The sequence below is a fragment of the Cricetulus griseus genome, chromosome 2, assembly GCF_003668045.3.
Source record: "Cricetulus griseus strain 17A/GY chromosome 2, alternate assembly CriGri-PICRH-1.0, whole genome shotgun sequence".
In the NCBI taxonomy this organism is placed as follows: Eukaryota; Metazoa; Chordata; class Mammalia; order Rodentia; family Cricetidae; genus Cricetulus; species Cricetulus griseus.
Genome location: NC_048595.1, coordinates 436,352,971 through 436,374,264, shown reverse-complemented (window position 1 = coordinate 436,374,264; position 21,294 = coordinate 436,352,971). Strand labels below are relative to the sequence as shown.

General features: G+C 40.8%; 1 protein-coding gene across 1 annotated transcript in view; it reads left to right on the top strand.

Annotated features, from left to right (window-relative positions):
- The first annotated feature begins 1,638 nt into the window (after window positions 1–1,638).
- The window catches only part of Pid1 (phosphotyrosine interaction domain containing 1), a 115,582-nt gene continuing 95,926 nt past the window's right edge, over window positions 1,639–21,294 (top strand). Inside the window, exon 1 of the mRNA XM_035439260.1 lies at window positions 1,639–1,779. Coding sequence (XP_035295151.1) covers window positions 1,645–1,779 — 135 coding nt within the window. The 5' untranslated portion in view covers window positions 1,639–1,644. The remainder of the gene's footprint in view (window positions 1,780–21,294) is intronic.

The window sequence follows — 21,294 nt, the reverse complement described above, 5'->3', positions numbered from 1 at the left end:
TGTTATTGATTCCTGAATGATCATGTTCACATGCAAAACACAAATCCAAAGATACAGTTATTAAGAATCTCAAAACAAGAGTACTAAGCCAAGTAAGAAATCCTGTGAGGGTGTGGCTCTCTTGAGCATGGGGTTCTATGTGTTGCACGGGTTGTATACTCATGAAGTCAGGTGTGTGTGTGTGTGTGTGTGTGTGTGTGTGTGTGTGTGTGTGTACCTGTGTATATACACTTTTAGATAGTACTGATTGTAGATATAGGGGACAAAGGCGTTTATAAAAGTGAGGAAGCCAGCCTTGCTGATACCTTGGGTAGAAGCAGCATGTTTTGAGGTTCCAGAATACATGTGTCTTTGGTATATTCTCAAACACTAAGGAGGCCACAGTGGCTGGAACCATAACTGAAGGCATGAGGTTGAGAGATAAAACCAGAGGGACAGTGTGTCTCTGAGGTAGAATAGCTTCAGCAGCTAAAGTAAGATCTTTGGGTTTTTCTATGAAGAGATGAGGATACTTGGGAGAGTTTTAGTAAAGCCATGGCATACTATATCATAGCTGGAGTTTAGAAGAATTCCTTTGACTTCTGTGTGGTGATACTTTATATTGGGAGCATATTGGAAGTGAAAGAAATAGTTGGATGCTGTTATAATAGTCTAAATGAAGATAAAACCTGGGGCTGGGTGTCATAATGCCCTGGTTAGTTTTTATTGCCAATTTGACGGGATCTAAAGTCACCTGGGAAGAGGAAACCTCAACTGAGGAAGTATCGCAACCATATTGGTCTGCAGCCACATCTGTGAGAAAAGGTCTTGATTAATGATTGATGTGGGAGGTCCTGCCTACTGTGGGCGGACTCATCCCCAGGTAGCTGGACTTGAACAAGGCAGTGAGTGAGACAGAAAGCAACATCCCTCCATGGTTACTGCCTCCAGATTCCTATTTTGAGTCCCTGTCCCGACTTTCCTGAGTGATGAGTGTGACCTGGAAGTGTAGGCAGAAATAAACCGTTTCCTCCCAAAGTTGCTTTTGGCCAGAGCATTTTATCACAGCAACAGAAAGGAAATTAGAACTTATAGATACCAACAGCCAAACCCAGCCACAATTGGAACAGTTTTCAAAACTGATGCATTAGGCTGCCTATGCAAAGGATATGTCCCTGGAATCCTAGCTGGAAACAACAGAAAAGAATAGCCTGCTGAGTAGGAAATTTCCAAATGTCCTACAACCAGTTCAGGAGAGAGCTTGGCAGGACAGGGAACAGAAGTCTCATGGGCGCTGCTCTATTGAGCCCCTCTGTTGTCCTTCCCTGATCATCCTTCCTGGTGATGCTGAATCTACACAGATCATGTCTCTAAGAATCCATACACATGCTAACTTGGAAAAGCTTCTCAGATGATCAAGTCCTGGGTGCGATGATGCCACCATGAACTTGTATGTTCATGTCTCTCCTGGGGACTGACTGTTTCCCACAGCTTCATTTCAGTCCAATTTTCATAGGATTTTGCCCTCTCCATTGAATAAATATCTCTTGGCCTCACTTACTACAACGGAATATTAAGACAAAGCATTTGCTACTGAGTTTGATATGCATCCAAGTGATTTAACTCTCTTGGTTTGTGTCTCTGTGTTTTCAGCACTTCCAGACCATGCTGAAGTCTAAATTGAATGTCCTAACACTGAAAAAGGAACCTATACCAGCAGTCATCTTCCATGAGCCGGAAGCCATTGAGCTATGTACCACCACACCACTGATGAAGACAAGGACCCATAGTGGCTGCAAGGTACAGGACACGGGGCCAATACTGCTTCTCTTGGTGGGCCAGACAAGCATGTATGACATGAGGGTCTTGTTCCTCAGTGGTATTCATGTTTTAAGAATGAAAATATTACATGACTTGCAATCTTATTGAGTGATATTAGTTTGAACTCACATCCTGATTTTTTTTCTCTCAACGATAGAACATTTTTTCATCATTTGGGGGGGCATACAACAATGATATAGGTTTTAGTATGTATGCATAAAATTGCATTCTTATTATTATTTCAGTGGCTATCTGGAACTTTAAGTTTCATAAGGGAAGTCTTACTTTTAAAGAATTATTTTCATGTGCATGTGGAATTGTGTGTGTGTGTGTGTGTGTGTACATACATGCAGGTGCTCAGGGAAGTTGGGAGAGCATTGGCAGATTCTTGGAGCTGGGGTTTCAGGCAGTTATGAGCTGCTTGATATGGTGCTGGGATCTGAACTCCAGCCTTCTGCAAGAGCAGCAAGTGCTCTTGAGTATTAAGCTATCTCTCCTGTCCACAGGGAGTTTTGTCTTTCATGGTAGTCCTCCTTTTGTATTTACAATCTGAATAAAACATATCGTAAAGAATGAAAATACCCAGCCCCAAACCAAAGCAAAACAATACTTGAGACTTCCAAATCTCTTTGGGGCTTATTTTGCATTTTTTCTTTGCTTCCACTCTCAAATTTTATACTAATATTCATGTCTCAGAATCTGTAACAAACAAAAGCACTTTTTCATTCATGCAAACTAGAGTGCTGACATGGAAACAAAACTAGAGACAAAATGTCCAATTTTGGTACATTTTAAAGATTTTTTTCTCATATCCTATTTTTTTTGCTTGAGTTACTGAAGATAGAAATAAGTTTAGAGATAACAAAAAATTATGTTTTGTACACATTTACCATCAGGGGCTTGTTTATGGTGGAGGAAATGCATATTTGCTTATGATAATTTTTAAAAACTTCTTAGACCCACCCTTCTTCTCCTCATTTCCTGTGGTGGAGAAGCAGGTCCTGCATAGCTGTGGTCAGGTTGGAACCTGCAGCAATCTGGGGTGACAGTAGTCACACAAATCCTCACACTCCCATTCTTTCATTCCACACATACCTACTGCATGCTCAGTGTCTGTCAGGCTCTGGGCAGAATGTGGACAAGACCCTTAACATTTTTATGGAATTTGCCTGCTGGTTGTGAGTCAAGGGAGGAGAAAATGCATGCTACAAGCCATTGATTGGTGAGAGCCAGTTTGTAAGAGCTTGTAGGCGACTCCTTTCAGGAAAAAAAAAAAAAGGAATGCTGAGTCTTGGAAGTGATTGTGGCTTCGCTGTCACTTTGAAAGGAAAGAAATGGGCCAGTGTGCTTGGGAGGATGAGAAAGATTCCAGTGGTAGGGTCAAGCTAAGCTGTTTTATGGTCATGCCAAGGAGTTTCAATATTGTTCTCATTATAAAGAGGATTTAGGCAAATGAGTTAAGACTCCAATTTTAAAAGGGTGACTTTGATAAGGTAACTCTCCCTTCCAAGAGTAGTTGACTAGAGGAAGAGTATTATGAAATGGCTTTGGGTCCACCATGTGAGAGCATTTGACTGGATGGAGACAATGTATGAAACAGCTTTGGGTGTACCATGTGCAGTCCTACTGGTGAAGAGCCAAGGAGCTGGAAAAATACTGATGACATTGGAAAGTGACTGGAAATAAAGATTGTGCATACCATTTAGGGGGTGTGATCATGTCATTGTGAATTGTGTTCCTATCAGAGAAGATGGTGCCTTGAAGCAAGATGAAGCAAGTAGAGACAAATGTAAGGAGGACAGCTTAGTTTGATGGAGTCTCCAGGGTGCACTTAAAATGCAAGGGAGAGTTAAGTACATGGTACAGAATGAAAATGGTGTAGTGGTACACTCTTTTAATCCCATCACTTGGGAGGCAGAGGCAGGTGGGTCTGCTGAGAGTTTGATGCCAGCCTGGTCTACACATGGTGAGTTCCAGGACAGCCAGAGCTACATAGTGAGACCGTGGCTTGAAAACAAAACAGAAGTCATAGCAACTTCATTCACACAAGAAAGGGTGTGTGTGTGTGTGTGTGTGTGTGTGTGTGTGTGTGTGTGTGTGTGTAAGAGAGAGAGAGAGGAGGAGAGAGGAAGGGAGAGAAGGGAGGAGAGATAGGCATTTTCTAGGGGAATAAAGAAATAAAAACATAAAACATTCATTTTTCTGGAGAGCGTATAGAGTTCAGTAATCATCTTTTTTTTCCAAGTATATGTACTGCCCTTAAGCTGTGCTCATTATTTTACTTCTAAAAGGATATTGGCGATCTGAGGTTCTGGTGATCTGGGGGGATGGGGAGGTGGGGAGGTGGGGAGATTGGCTCAGTGGTTAAAGAGCACTTATTGTTTTTGCAGAGACCAGAGTTAACTTTTCAGCACCCATTTCAGGTGGCCAACAACTACCTGTATCTCTAACTCTAGGGTAGTGGTTCTCAACCTGTAGCTCATAACTCCTGAATTGAACTTTCACAAGGGTCGCATAGCGTATCAGATATCCTACATAGCAGATATTTTACATTATGATTCACAATAGTAGCAAATTACAGCCATGAAGTAGCAACAAAATAATTTTATGTTGGGAGGCCCACCCCAACATGAGGAACTGTATTAAAGGGTTGCAGCATTAGGAAGGCTGAGGACCACTGCTTTAGGGGATGTGACACCCTCTCTGGGCATCCACAGGTGCCTTCACTCACAGATGCAATGCCCATACACATATACACATAACTAATTTTTAAAAAGAGATTGGGAAGAGGAGGATTTCAGGTAAGAATATTACAGGGGGAGGAGGGTAGTAGTGTGCAGGTGTCAGTGTGTATGTGGCCGGCTGGACGAAGGGGAGTCAGCTGTGATTTCAGCTGAGTCCAGGGAAGAGTTTCTGTAGCCAAGGTGAAAACCATCCCATTAGACTATCACAGAACCATATGAAGTCTGTATCCTTAGACATGGTGGAGATTCAAGGCATAGATGCCGTACTTCTGGGCCAACAGCTCTGCTGGTCTCTGAGCCTGTCCATTTGGTCCGACCTTTCTATCTTGGGGAAGAAAGCCCTCAACATGTGAGTCTCCAACTGAATGCTATTGACTTAATACCCCAAATTTCAACTGTCAATATACTGGAACTGTCCCCCTCCCCCTTTTCAAGGACAATACCATGCTTGTTTTCAAAGTCATATTCTTTTGTTTATTTTTTTTTAAAGGTTAGATCTCGGAAATTCTGACATTTCTATTTAAAAATCCCCAACCCCCTCCCCATTTCCCCCAGTCATCTTTAAGAAGAGAGTCCAGTGTTCCCTCTCTGCTTCTAGCCAGTGAGTAACCCCGCTCACAAGATGCCAGCTGCAGAAGGAACTCTCTCTCTCCGACTCACCCATCCCAGGAATAATGAGCATAATGTAACAGGGGCCCAGCTGCAGGGCCAGGGTTTGAGACTGTCTGCCTTTACACAGAACTGCTTCTCTTTTCCTAATAGTTCCCAAGACGTACTTGCATAACTTTGGGAAGGGAAAGAGGCAGGAAGAATCAAAAGGGAGGGGAGTTGAGAACGGGTGAAGGTTAGCCTCACTGAGACCCTCGCTCATCTCAGATATCCTGAATCCCTCTGATCTGTATTCTCAGTGGGTCCTGGAGAGATTGCCCTGCCAGGCTATTCATGTTTTGGGCAGCTGGGTCTTTGTGTGTTCTCCTCTATTGCTGCCACTTTCTTTTTCTTTAGTCCAGTTTTTTTTTTTTTCTTTTTTAAACCAGATAGCACATTGCATCTCCTTTGGACTGTCACTGGAGCCGTTTTGAGCATCATAGGCCTGTGTGATTTTGCAGACTGTTTGTTGTGCCTCTCTCTTATATCATGAGATTTTTGGGTGTCTTCACCTTCTTACACACATTTATTGAATCAATACATACTGAAAGTTCACTGTATGTGGGAGCCATGGTGAAGGGGATTGTAGGAAATGCAGTGTGCAAGCTAGCAGAGGGAATAGACGTGCCCTAGTAAGTTACTCTCAAATGCTTCTTTTTTTCAGCTTTATTTTTTTGTAAACGGTCTTCTTGATCCTCACAGTGGGGTTACTGTTTATTTAGAGAGGATATGTGCACACATGTGTGTGTAATGTCTAGCATGCAGAAGTCAGAGGGCAACTTCTTTGGAGTTAGTTCTCTCCTTCTACCACATGGGTCCCAGAGATGGAACCCGGGTTTTATCCATCTTGGCGCAAGGTGTGATTATCTGTTGAGCCATTTTTATAACCCAATCACAAGGACTTCTAAAAATGTGCATGTATATGAGAATTCCAAGTCCTTCCTCCCAGGAACTAAGCCTTAGTGATGGAGAGCAGGAGCTCACACTCTAATGAAATTTACCTGGCGGTGGGCTGTTTGGTGCTTGAGAACTTGACCCACAGAGGCTTGTGACAGGGCTAATATAAATGTAGGTAACCTGAGCACTGACTGACTGGCATGTTATGGTGAAGCCGACGATATAATTATTTCACTAGACCCAAGATAAATGACAGGTCTGAATGGACTTGACAAAGCCGACCAAGACATCCAAGGGGGAAGGGGACGACAGGGCTCTGCAGTTTCTGCAGACTTGTGTGCTCTGCGCCTCAGTGTGTCTTGTCCTCAAGGGGGCGCTGTCATACTTTTCACAGACTTACTTCCAGGTCCACTCCCCTTAGTTCTGAAAACTGGAATAAAATAGAGATTGTGTTGTTATGCTAATGATGATGATGATGAGTGGTGACAAAAACACTAATACAGGAATTGTGATCCTGGAGAGCAGCTGTTGGTTAACAGCTGTTGGTGTTTCTGTTTACTGTGTCTATGTGCCTTTCCTGGTACAGAATGGGTTCACCCTTCTGACAATTCAGTGGGTGAAGGACCATGTTTGTGCACCCCCATATCACAGATGAGCTAGTTGAGGCAAGAAGGCGTTCCTTATCCTGTCTTTGACACACAGTGAATAATTGACAGAACCCAGGTTGTCCCAGTGCCTGTAGTAACAGATTCTTCACAACCAGACTAGTGGCCATGCCCCTCCATAGGTATAAATTGTTTGAACCTTTGTACCATCAAATTTGGAGTCATTTCTTTTATTAATAGCTAAGTTTCTATGTATAACTTCTTAGGGGTCAGAGACGTGGTGAAATGTCTATTATGGATATTTTCCCCATTCTCTATGTTTACTGAATTGCAATTTTAATTATAAAATTTAATTGGGTACTATGTTCAATGATCAAATCAGTATTTAACATTACCATTTACATAAATGTAAAAGTTAATAATGCCAGAATTGCTCAAACACATGCGATACTATGTAGAGTTCAATAATTATATATATGATATGTACTGGTCAAATCATGCTAATTAATGCTTTCAGTCTTTTATCAATAATGTCAGAGCCTTTAAAGTCCTCTCTAATATTTATCTGTGAAGTATTAGGTTACTGTGAACTGTAGCCATCTCACTGTTCTCTGAACACCAGAGTTTATTACTGTCTGGGTAACTGCTTTCCAACCCTCACTATCTCATCACACACACACACACACACACACACACACAGAGAGAGAGAGAGAGAGAGAGAGAGAGAGAGAGAGAGAGAGAGAGAGAGAGAGAGAGAGAGAGAGAGAGAGACAGAGAGAGAGACAGAGAGAAGAGAGAGAGAGAGAGAGAGAGAGAGAGAGAGAGAGAGAGAGAGAGAGAGAGACTTTGGAAATCACCACTGTGCATTGCCATGGATTCATTATGTTTCAACAATCATGTAAGGCACATGTGTTAGTTTTTCACTGCTGTAACAAAATATTTGATATTGACAATGTGGTAGGAGGAAAGAATGGTTTTGGTTCATGGTTTCAGACCATAGTTGCTTGTCTATGTTGCTTTGGGATTGTGGCAAAGCTGAACATCATGGCAAAAAGGCATGGTGGGATGAGAGATGGAAGAGAGGAAGGAGGAGGAAGAGAACAGAGGGGCCACATTTCCAGCACTCCCCAGGAGCATGCACGCCCTCTTCTTCTGTCTCCTCCAATTATAGCTTACATATTAAAGCTTTTACCGCCTCCTGATGATGTCCTCCCCTGGGACCACACCTTAACACATGATCATGGGGTGCCATTTAAAGTCTTAACCACAGGGCTGGAAAGGTTCCTCAGCTGGTAAAGTGCATGCCGAGAAAGCATGAATTTGGATACTCAGCACACATGTAAATGGCTGGGCATGGTTGGACTTGCCTGTAACCCCAGCACAGAAAGGGTGAAGGATAGCTGCACAGAAAGATGGATCCTTGAAGCCCATTGACCATCCAGCCTGCCTGAATCATTGAGCATCAGTGAGAAACCCTGTCTCAAAAAATAAATATGAAAAACAATTGAGGAAAGACACTTGATGTTGACCTCTGGCCTTCATATCTATGTGTACACCTGTACCTGCATGAATACATGCATACGCGCACGCGCACGCGCGCACACATACACACACACACACACACACACACACACACACACACACACACTAAATAGTGAAACTATCAGACACTATTGCTACATGCACTCACCACACAGAAACTAATTTAAAAATCTAAACCATAATGACAGGGAAAATATATTTTCATCTTTTTGTTTATTACTAATTTTACCTAATATAATATCGCCCAATTGCATACATTTTGCTTCAAAAGATAGAATTTCACTGTATTATGGTTGAAAACATTCCACTTTCTATATCTGCTATATTTTACTTACCAGTTTATCCACTGTTGGGCAATTAGGTTGGTCCCTTATCTTAGTTGTTACTGGGACTAGGGGAGCAACAATATTGACTGTGCAGATCTCTGGTTAAGCTGTTGATGTCATTTTCCTTTGTATCTATATTCAGAAGGGGCATGGCTGCCTCATATGGGAAGTGTAGCTTTTGTTTCTTGAGGACCTTCCTTAAGGTTCTCCATAAAAGCTTTACTATTTTACACCTCTGCCCACAATGTAGAGTCTTCTTCCCTGCACATCCTTGCCAGCATCTTTTGTTTTTAGATCAAAACAGTTCTAGATGGATTTAGGGTCCATCTCATTGCAGTTTGGGCTTATGTTTCTTGTTTTTTCATTTGCTAATATTGCTGGTCAGCTGTTCACCATGTCACTTCCTTCCATGGAGAAGTATTTATTTATATCCCTGCCCCATTTTAAAGTTGGATTCTTTGCGGTTTCTTTGTTAATCACATTTTTAGGTTCTGTAGGTATCTGTCCTGCACACCAACCCTTTGTAAGATGAATGTTTTGAAACATTTTTTTCTCATTCTGTAGACTGTCTCCCTACTGTTAGTTTTCTGTGCCGTGCTAAGTAATAGCCTAAAGACATGGGAAGAAAAGCAAATAGATAGAGTGTGTTATCCGATGGCCATGCTTACCTAAGGGTCCAAAGCTCAGGAATGAACTTTATTTAATTGGCATAGAATTTTGTCTTTTCTTACAAAAATCACATGTCAGCTCAAAACTGTCTGGCTCCAGTTCCAGGGGATCTGACACCCTCACACAGACACACATGCAGGCAAAACACCAATGCACAACAAACAGAAATAAATTTGAAAAAAATTTAAAAAGCAGAAAGAAGGCAGCAGCAGTGTGCTATGTATCATCTGGCTTAACTCAAAACATACCAGTAATTCAGATACTCAAATTCAGTTTTCTTAAAAGGCATAGTCTACACTAAAAGGCAATATACTTTATAAAATGTATTATGTATAACATGAAGTACTATATGTGTAACATAGAATTTACTAGGGACATTTGTACACATATGCATACATACCCAGTGAGTTCCTGTTCTGTCTGTAAACCCACTGCACAGAGCTCCTCTGCTATTCCATGGCACTCACAAGTGTGAACTAAAATATCAGCAATATGGTGGCAGTGGGGATTGAAACGTATCCTACATCATGTCTCTCTTATTTAAAGCATTTTATAAAGCCCATGGTTGGTGGTCACTTCAGAGTACAAGAATATCTATAAAGAAGGAGCATGACTTGAGGGAGCATCTCAATGGAAGAAAAGAAGGTCAAAGTGTAGGAAGGTGGGTCACAGACAGTTAGTGTCGTACAAGGCCTGTTTGGAGCTGAGTTTGTCTGCACTGACTCTGGATTTACCCAGTCTTTGCCCTACACCTTCTCAGTGCAGCTGGAGATCATGAGGAATGCAGTCTGCCAGGCCCTGCTTGCTGCTGTGAACACTGGTGGTATACGAGGAAACAGTGACTTTCCCCCATTCTCTTCCCTTCTCATTTCCCTGCTTCCCAGCCTGTCTTCTCTCTGAAGCTTGAGGAGTGTCCAGCATTCTTTGTCCTTTCATCTTCCACGGACAGCCACATCAGCAAGACACTTAAGCCTGCTGTGTCACTGAAATCCGGATATATCCTATTCTCCCTTCTCCGGGGGGGCACTGACCTGATGCTATAGAAAGCCCCATCTGTGGACTTGGCTGTCCTCTTCTCACTGTAAGGTCAGACACTATCCAGAAAACTGGTTTTCAACAAAGAGTTAACGATCCAATGATCCATAAGCCATAACAATGTGTATGCCACGTTTCTTGAGATCCTTTGAATTCAAGTGAAGCAGCAATAATCCCTTTGTGTGTAGGAAGGATGTGTGTCTTAGGGTTTCTATTGCCGTATCAAAAACACAACGGCCAAAAGCAATTTGGAAAGGAAAGGGTCTGTCTGTCTGTCTGTCCATCTGTTTGTCTGTCTGCCTTTCTGCCCGTCTACCTGTCTACCTGTCCTCCTAAGTATGTAGGTAATAGTCCATCATTGAGGGAAGTCAGGACAAGAACTCAAGCAGGGCAGAATCGTGGAGACAGGCACTAAAGCTTAGGCCACGGAGGGTGCTGGTTAATGGCTTGTTCCTCATGACTTGCTCAGCCTGCTTTCTTATATCATCTAGGACCACCTGCCCAAGCCCGACACAGCCCACAGTGAACTGGGCCCTCCCACATCCATCTCTAACTAAGAAAATGCCCCCACAGACTTGCCTACAACCCCATCTCACTCAGGCATTTTCTTAATTGAGATTTCTTCTTTTAAAATGACTCCAGCTTGTATCAGGTTGACATAGACCCGGGCAGCATAGTGTGGTTGAATTATAGTTTCATGGGACTGCACAGAGGCATTTTGTTGTTGTTGTTGTTGTTGTTTTGTTTTGTTAGGGTTTCTTTTTTTTTCTTTTTTAAAATTTAAATTAGAAACAAGCTTGTTTTAAATGGCAATCCCAGTTCCCTCTCCCTCCTCTCCTCCCCTGCCCCCACTGCTCCCCTCTCCTATGCCCTTTCTGCTCACCAGGGACAGTGAGGCCTTCCATAGGGGATCTTCAAAGTCTGTCATATCACTTTGAGCAGGACTTAGACCCTCCCCCTTGTGTCTAGGCTGAGAGAGTATTTCCTCTATGTGGAATGGGCTCCCAAAGTCCATTTGTGTACTAGGGATAAACAATGATCCACTACCAGAGGCTCCATAGACTACTCAGAACTCCTAACTCCCACCTTCAGGGGGTCTGGATTAGTCCCATGCTGGTTTTCTAGCTATCAGTCTGGGGTCCATGAGCTTCCCCTTGTTCAGGTCAGCTGTTTCTGTGGGTTTCATCAGTGAACAGAGCCATTTCTGAGCTGGAGGTTTTACTGGTGATTCCCAGGCCCTACCGTGCTGTAGTTATGTGAATGGACAAGTTCAAGACATGAAATCCAGCAATTGAACTTGTGATAAAGGTTCCTGACTTGAAGTTACACACACTTGAAATCAGTGCTATGTGCATCAGTTTCCTGCACTTGAGCTTTTGTGTTTATGTGAGCTGGTGTGGATTTAATTAGAAGTATCCTCATCCTCTGGCACATTTTTCTCATTTTAAACAAAAGCTCATTTTATTTTACACCCATTCATACCCATTCACACTCATGAATCCAGTGATTTCTATTATATAGATTTTTCCCTTTTGAAATCAGCTTCTTATTTGAATATGAAGACAGAATTCAAGTTGCATTAGTCACCTTTGTGTCGCTGTAACCCAATACCTGACCAAAACAACTTAAGAAGAAGAAAGGTTTGTTTTGTCCATGACTGCGTAGGGTTGTGACTGTGTCTGTTCTGCCCCGGTGCAAATGGACAGAACTCTTGGCAGCAGAACCCTATGTTGGGACACTCACGTCATGGGATACAGGAAGTGGAAAGAAGGGATAAAGAAAGAGCCAACACAACATATGGGATACGCTTCCAGTGAACTACTTCCTTCTTAGACTCACGTCCTATCTCTCATCACTCCCCAAATACTACTGTCATATTGTGACAATTATTGTGAAAAGTAATCAAGGGATTAATCAATTCACTCCACCAGAACCCTTGTGAGCTAATACTTTCTGGAAACACACCCATCGATGTGCTTTACTGAACTAGACATGACTCAATCTGATGGAGTTAACAATGGGCTGTGATGGTCACAAGCAGCCATGCACAGAGTACAACAAGGCCCATGCTCCTTATTGTTACTGCTCCTCTAAGTCAGGGTGCATGGTGGCTAACCCGTGTTTTCTTTCTTCTTTCTCAGATTCCCTTGTAAGCAGATATAACACTCCGATTCTTGCTTCCTTAAATTTAAGATGGGATAAAGGGAAGCTGACAGTAACCAAAAGCTATTGTTTAATGGACAAGCTTTAATTTTTTAAAATTTTTATATTATTATTGTCAGGGGCCACACAAAGATCAGAAGACAATTTTGCAGGTTTGTTTTTTCTCTTTCTACTTTTATATGCGTTCTAGAAATTGAACTCAGCATCCCAAGTTTGTACTGCATTTTTTACTCAGTAAAAACTCCCCAAATTTTTACTGAGCCATCTCATGACCACTAAAGGACATGCTTTTAGTTTTTATTTTTTTATTTTTTGTAATCTTTACTCCCTGTGGGAGTAAAGTTTGTGAATTTCTTGAGGTTTTTCTTTCTCGATTCTGTTCTCTTTTTCCTCACTTCCTCTTTCCTCCTTCCCTCCTTTTCTGATTTTCTTACTTCATGTATATCAGACTCCTGAATGGTCTGGACACTAAAGAAAAACAAAGATAAATAAGAATCTTGGATGCTGTGGGATGTACTCCAGTGCTTCCCCTGGAGGTCTTGCTTTATATAACCAGACTTCTGCTTATCCTCATGTCTGGAGTTCTTAGGCTAGTTTTCCTTATGTTAACATACAGGGCTTTAGAATTCCAGGACAAGTCTGGCCAATGCAGTGCCTTCGTGTGAGCTCTGATCATATTGGATGTGTCACAGGGCCACCCTGAGATCAGTGCTTGTGTTTAGAGCACAGAATATTCTGGATGCTTGGGCTCCATTGAGGTGTTCTGCTCTGGAGCTGGGAGGGGATCCAGTTTCCTTGGAGAAAGGACTTAGGTAAGTTAACTAGAAAGGAGAAAATATTTGCTGCAGGAAGATGTACCAACCGTGCCCAACCTTTTAAAATGTACAGTTTCAAACTTGGGTTCTGGCTATTGAACTCAAGTCATTGACTTTACAAGTCAAGATCTTTTACTAAGCTATCTTGCCAGCCCAAGGATACTATTTCTGTGAAACTATGCAGAAAAAAAATCAAAGAAGACTCCTTTGGCTCTCTTCTTGACTGTGGATTCAATGTGAGGTGCTACTCTGTGTTCTTGATGCCTTGACATCCCTGCTATGATGGATGGTACCCTAGAACCCTGAGCCAAAAATTTCTTCCCCCCTTAAAAATAAAATAATGACTTCCAACTTTTGTTCAGAATATTAGAAAAAATATACTCTCAGTTATAAGTAATCTCTGGGTAGCAAGATGTGGTTAAAACTTTTGATGTGATTTTCTCATTTTTTGCTTACTTCCATTTTTTCTCAATTTTTAATATTAAATCAGCATACCTTTTAAAATAAGTTCTAAAAGTTGATAAGGAGAAGTTCTTTGTAACTGGGAAATTTCTCTGGAAAGTTATATGCAAGAAACTCTATCCTATATAGCATTTTTAAGACGACTCCCTCTAAGCCAGACTTGGATATTTGTCACCTCTTTCTGCCCAGATCAGAATCTCTATAGTGTCAAGGAAAGTGACCTTTCTATCTAATTTGTGGCTTGTCTTGTGTCAGATGTGCTGGTATGCTCAGCATAATAATTGCAGGCTTACTCAAGTGCACATGAGAGGATTCTGTTCTGGGTTTCTGAAGGCCACTTTGTGGCCTCAAAAAACAGAAGTGTATTCTGCCAATATTTTGGGAACCAGAAGTCAAGAATCAGTGTCACTGGGCAGATGTCCTTAAGGTGTTAGCAGAGTTGTACTCCCTCTGAAGGCTCCATGGGAAAATCCATCCTTTGGCAGCTTCTGTGGTCTGTGGATGTTCTTTGCTTATGGTCCCATCATTCCAGCCTTTGCTTATGTGGTCACATTGCCTTTTTTCCTTCAATGCTTTCTGCCTCTTCCCCCACTTACAAGGATACTCGTAGCTTGGTTTAATGCCCATTGAATAATCCAGGGTAATTCACCCCCTCAAAGCCATTAATCTAATCAAGTCTGCAAGGACCCTTCTTTCTTATAAATTAACATCTAAAAGTTGCAGGGTTGGAATCTAATATCTTTGAGTGGCATTATTGAACCCTCCAGAGATGACCATATAATGAGGGGAATTCTAGAGATTCAGGCAGTTTCATGATCATTAAACAATTTGTTGGCTTAGTGCTAATATTTTAGTTTAATTATTATCTGAATTTTAAATGTATTTCTTCAGAAAGTTTGATAATGATTCTGCATGCTTTCTGCATTTATTCTGTGGATAAAATATTGTTCCTGTATGGTAGATTCCAATGGTTAGGCAGCCCACAGCAACGCCACACAGAACAGCAATTAAGGTGCCAGAAACTCATTAGTATTGTACTTTTCAGGTGTCTATAGAAGTGTGTGTCACAGAAGTTCTTAGAGACTCTTTGAAGGTTAACAACTTCAGAACTAAACTCCAGTTTGTTTAACTATAATTCTTTAAGATTTTCTCATTTAAACATTTCTGAGTCAGCACTCTTAATGCTGTTTTATTTTTTTTCCCAGTGTTCCATTCACCTTTTGCACGAGAGGTATCTGTGCAGAGAAATGGACTGTGGGCAACGTTAGCTTGCTATTTTAAGGCTACTTTAATTTATTTAGTGGAAAAGTGTTACCTAAGCGTTACAGTAGATAACTGCAGACTGCTGAAGTCACCTCGTGCAAGCTCTGATTTGGTTTCCAATTGTTTTTATTCCTTCAGTTGCAGTCATATCCAAGTTAAAGTCACAGATAAAAATATCAAATATATGAAAAACTAATCATAAGGTATTTTAGCTTTGCCCCTCATAAACATAGTTGTTTTAAGTAGTTCTTATATTTATTTTCCTATTTCCAAATGGCCTCTCCATCCCCTCCTGTTACATAATGCCTCCTGGCTCTCTATTTTGGTAGGTAGAGATTTGGGTCTGTAACAACTTTACCCATTCTCTTTCTGCCTGTTTTCTTATGTAATTATTTCTGGAAATTCAGTTAAGTCATTATCTGTGGGGTAACAACCGTGCCCATTAATGCACTCTGATTTTATTTGCCATCTTACACAGTTTAAAACAATGTGTATTATTTTTAGAATTGACACAGAAATGACACAATTTTCATATCAAACCTATATGTGATCTTCCTACAAGGTCCTGGCAGGATTAACATATATCCATCAGTATGCCACCAACTCAACAATTCCATCATAGGACCGTGTTCTTTGTCATCTCACAGACACCTCTCCTTCATTACCCTTTGTCTTCCTTCCGAGGAGACATTTTTGTCTCTAGGCCAGGTACACTCTACTACTACCTGCCTTGTTGGTTATTTCCCTTTTCTCTCCATACCTTTGCAGTGCTAGAGTACATTACCAAGAAAGAAGAGTCTCATGCTTTGAAAATCTACAAACACATCTTTGTTTGATCTTTTGGAAAAGTTGGCTGGGGATAAGAATATTGATTGTCCTGTCCTTTGGATCTTAAGTGTCCCCCAAAGGTTTATGTGATGGAATCTTGCTTCCTAGCTTGGTGCTCATTGGAAATGGTAGAAACTTTAAGAAAGGGGTCATAATGGCAGAGCTTTAGGTCAGTGGGGGGTGCTCTTGTAAGGAATTGCAGACCCTGTTTTTGTTTTTTCCTGCCTTATGCTCCCTGGCAATGAGTTCTATAGTTTTGATCCCTCACATACATTATCAATATGTTGCCTCATAGGCCCAAATGTAACCAGGCCAATGGGATAGATGGAACCTTCACTACTGTGAGCCAAAATAAGCCTATAATTTTCATAAGTTAATGTTTGTAAATCTTCATTATAGAAATGGGAAGGTGAAAATGTTCCCTACTTTTACGAAAGGACTAACCGTTGATATCTACCTGCCCTCTTAGGTTGCTTTGAAGACAATCACGTTCCCCTGACTTAGGTACTAACATTCCTTTGCATTCAATGATTTCACTCCACACACTGCAAACTTTTTGGATCTCCTGCTTAGGTCTAGGTACTTTGAAGTGTCATGATAACATGCACGAGTTTTCCTTCAGTTCATCTGGTCTGGTGGTTGTCTCTTCAATTTGGAGACTCAGGGTCCTTGGTAGATTAAGCAACCCAAAGTAAAATCCTGGCCTCCTTTCCCAAACCCAGAAACCTTTGGAGAAATATGGACACAGGATACAGATGGAGAGTCTCTACGCAGTTTACCTAGCCTGCTTTGGATGATGTGGATCCTACGGATAGATTCAACTGGCTGTCTACAACTTGTAAATCTCTGCCACAGCCTCTGTCGTGTGACTGTGTTCTTTCCCTTTCATTTAGTCCTTCCTTTATATAACTTCAGATTTTTTATTATGATCAACTTAGTAGAGTTTTGGAGCAGGGGGTAGATAAATATTTAAGTCATTGCCATCTGTGCCCACAATCCCCCTCTGGACTATTAAAACCTCCCTAAAATTAGTTTAAGCCATTTGAACATTTCTTTTAAAAATATCTTTATTGGTGATGGAAACAATGAGGTTTAATTTCGCACTTGAATATATATTTATAAAGCACCTGGAACTTTTGCCATAACCACACCTATATAAATAAATGAAGGTTGCTATGGAAATCCAGACCCCCTTGGTTGAATGTAAAAGACAATGAAGTATCAGCCAATGTGGTGGTGAGGAAGACAGAGATGTTGAAGTCTCAGTGAATAACCACTGGTCCTAAAGAGGTCATAAAAGGCTTTTGAAATGGAAAGAGGTATTTCTTACTACATCTCTGGGTATTTCAACTTCTGACAACCCAGCAAGCATGTGATAAACACTGCTGTGACAGCGGGTGCCGATGTGTTTCTCCTTGGTGCACTGGATGCTCATTTCTTTGTTTTTACTGAGAATATTTTACATTCATTTATTTGGCAACGAAAATGATGTCTGGGCTCCTGTGCACACTGAGTTCTGTAAATGAGACATTAGTCAGATTGGCATTCATGAGTCACCAGGCATCTTCATAAGCCAAATCCAGGGATTATAAAATCATTTACTCAAGGAGTAATGGGATAAATGAAATTTATCATCCTCGGAGCCAGGAAAGTTACCTTCTGAGCTAATGACCTCACTGAAGCTAGAGGTTTGATTATTATTTTTCCTGTGTTTGGGAGTTCCACATTGATGGATTATGCATTGGCTGAAAAATTGTTTCTGTGACACTTGGGAACAGTACTAGAAATCTTTTGTCACCACCTGCTATGTCTGCAATGTCTGCTAAGTCCTGGAGGTGTCATTTATTATCACAAAAGCATTTTCCTACTACCGTGTTTATGAGATGAGTGCTTTCCCAGCAGAGAGAGCACCAGGTCATTCAAGGTTTACCTCCAGGTCCCCCATTTTGCTTTCCTGTTCTCCTTTCAAAGTTATTTAAAAATCTTTGTATACCTTAGTCTTGCCTCCAGTCCCACCCCTTACAAGCTCAGGTTAGGAACACCACAGGAAGGGCTCTTCAGGGCTTTAGGCATACATTTTATTTAAAACAAACTGTTATTGCCAGAGTGGTGGCACATGCCTTTAATCCCAGCTCTCTGGAAGCCGAGGCAGGCGTATCTCTGTGAGTTTGAGGCCAGCCTGGTCTACAGAGTGAGTTCCAGGACAGCCAGGGCTATCATGCAGAGCAAACCTTTCTTGACAAACAAGCAAAATCTTATTTTAATAACTCTGGAAACCTCCTTTCTATAGCAAAAACTTGGTGCACTCGTGGTCACTACATAAAGAGATTCTGGCATTTTAGCCAAGGAAGCAGGGACACATTTTTCCAGGAACCCCTAGTGCTTACAAATGTCAGGATCCCAGAAGAATCTTTTACCACACAACACGGAGCCACCACCCACACTCTCCTAAGAACCAGAGAGGAAACAGAAACCAAGGAACAACACACCTACTCAGCAAAGACAAGACCAGATAGAATTAGAATCAGTACCTAGATTCCACAGTACCTACAACCTTCCCAAACCCACATGTCTAGACCCTAGAGTAAAAACACTATCAACAACTGCTAGGGCCATGTGTTTCCACTAGAGCCCAGCAACCCTACCACAGTAGACCCTGAGTATTGATACATACCTGAAGCACAAAAAGGCCCTCAAAATAGCCTTTATGAATATGATAGAGTCCTTTAAGAAGAAAATAATAAATCACTTAATCTATGAAAACGCAAACCAAAGTAGAAGGAAGTGAACAAAACTGTCTGAGATCTGAAAGTAAAAAGAAAATCATTAAGAAAGCCCAAACTGAAGTTTTCATTGTGTCTTCGATAGGGCTTATTGCTTTGAAGAGACACCATGACCACAGAAATTCTTATAAGCAAAAACATTTAATGGGGTTGGCTTACAGTTCTGAGATTTAGGGTATTATTGTCATAGCGGGCAGCATGGTGACGTTCACCAGACATGGTGCTGGAGAAGGAGCTGAGAGTTCTACACCTAGACCTGCAGGCAGCAGGAAGAGAATCAGACTTTCCCAACAAGGCCACACCTCCTCATAGTGCCACGCCCTGTGGGCCTACTGAGGCCACTTCAATTTAAACTCCACACGTTTCATTTGGAAATCAAAAATTTAGGAAGTTGAACAGAAATCTCAGAGATAGGCCTCACCAACAGAATACAAGAGATGGAAGAAAGAGTCTCGGGTATTAAAGACATGATAGAAGCAATGGATACCTCAGTCAAAGAAAATGTGAAATATGAAAACATCCATAAAATCTGGGATACTATGAAAAGACCAAATCAAAAAATAATAGGAATAGAGGAAGGAGAAGAAACCCAGGTCACAGATACAGAAAATATTTTCAGCAAAATCTTAGAAGAAAATTTCCCTAATCTAAAGGAGATATCTATCAAGGTACAAGAATCATACAGAACATCAAATAGACAAGACCAGAAAAGAAAACCTTCTTGGCACATAATAAAACACTAAGCACACAAAACAGAGAAAGGATGTTAAAAACTGCAAGAGAAAAAGGCCAAGTAGCATATAAAGACAAACTATTAGAATAACACCTGACTTCTGAACGGAGACTCTAAAAGCCAAAGGGCTTGGACAGATGTACTATAGACTAAAGAGATCACAGATAGCAGCCCAGACTACTATACCCAGAGAGACATTCAATCACAATAGATTTAGAAAATAAGATATTCCACGATAAAAACCAAATTTAAGCAATATCTTTCTACAAATACATTACTACAAAATGGGCTAGAAGGAAAAACTGCAGCCTAAAGAGATTAACCACACCCAAGAAAACACAAGAAATAAGTAGTCCCAGACTGGCAAACCTAAAGAGAGGAAACACACACACACACACACACACACACACACACACACACACCCCAAACAATCAAATACAAAAAAAAACAAAGACAAAACAAACAACAAAAACAACCAACCACAAACACCACCACAACGGAATAACAGAAATCAACAAAAACTGTTTCTCATCAATTCCTCAACAAAAAGACACAGACTAAAAGAATGGATATGAAAATCAGGTTCCATCCTTCTGCTACCTCCAAGAAACACACTTTTTGTTTTGTTTTGTTTTGTTTTGTTTTTTTTCCAGACAGGGTTTCTCTGTGGCTTTGGAGGCTGCCCTGGAACTAGCTCTATGAAACACACTTTAACCTCAAAGATAGACATCACTTCGGGGTAAAAGGATGGGGAAAGATATTCCAGGCAAATGGACCTAAGAAGCAAGCTCCTGTAGCCATTTTAATATTTGACAAAAGAGACATCAATCCAAAACTAATCAGAAGAGATAGGGACGGACACTATATATTCATCAAAGGAAAAATCCACCAAGAGGATATGCAAATTCTTAACATCTATGTACCAAACACAAAGGCACCCAAGTTCATAAAAAAAAAAACAAAAACAACCTAGGACAGCTCAAATCACACATTGACCCTACAAACCAATAGTGGGAGACTTCAATACCCCACTGTTGTCAATACACAGGTCATCCAGACAAAAATTAAACAGAGAAGTGCTAGGGCTAACTAACATTATTAACCAAATGAACCTACCAGGTATTTACAGAATGTTTCACAAACACACAAAAAATCTTATTTTAGGACTTCATGTCCTTACCCAAAGCAAGCCTCTGACAGATACAAGAAAATTGAAATGACACTTTGTTTCATATCAGACTACCAGGGATTAAAACTGGATATAAATAGTAACAGGAACAATAGAAAGTTTACAAACTCATGGAAACAGAACAACTCATTGAAAAATGTGTCAAGACAGAAATTAAGAAAGACATGAAAGACTTTCTAGAATTGAATAAAAATGAATACACACACACAAACTTTTGTTACCCACTGAAGATGATCCTAAGAGGCAAGGTGGTGCCATCAAGTGACTACATTTCAAAACTCTGTTCAGATCTTATAAACAAAACAATGAAATCACACCCAAAGAAATAGACAGCAAGAAATAATCAAACTCAGGGATGAAATCAATAACTTAGAAACAACAACAAAACAATACAAAGAATCAATGAAACAAAGAGTTGGTTAAGAAAATCAATAGGATTGCTAAATCCTTATTCAAACTAACTAAAAGGTGGAAAGAGAATATCCAAATTAACAAAATTAGAAATGAATAGGGGAACAAAAGAACAGACATGGAGGAATATGTCACCTTGAGCATATAATCAAAGGTCACATAGCCTTCCACAGTGACATTTGCTCAGCCATGCCCATCGCTGCTTTACGCATATCAGCCAGAAATTGGAAACAACTTAGGTGTCTCTCCATAGAAGAATGGATATAGAAAAATTGCTACATTCACATAATGGAGTATCACTCATCCCTTTAAAAAATGAAATCATGAAATTCATAGGTGAATGGATAGAACTAAAAAATCATAATGAATGAGGCAACCAAG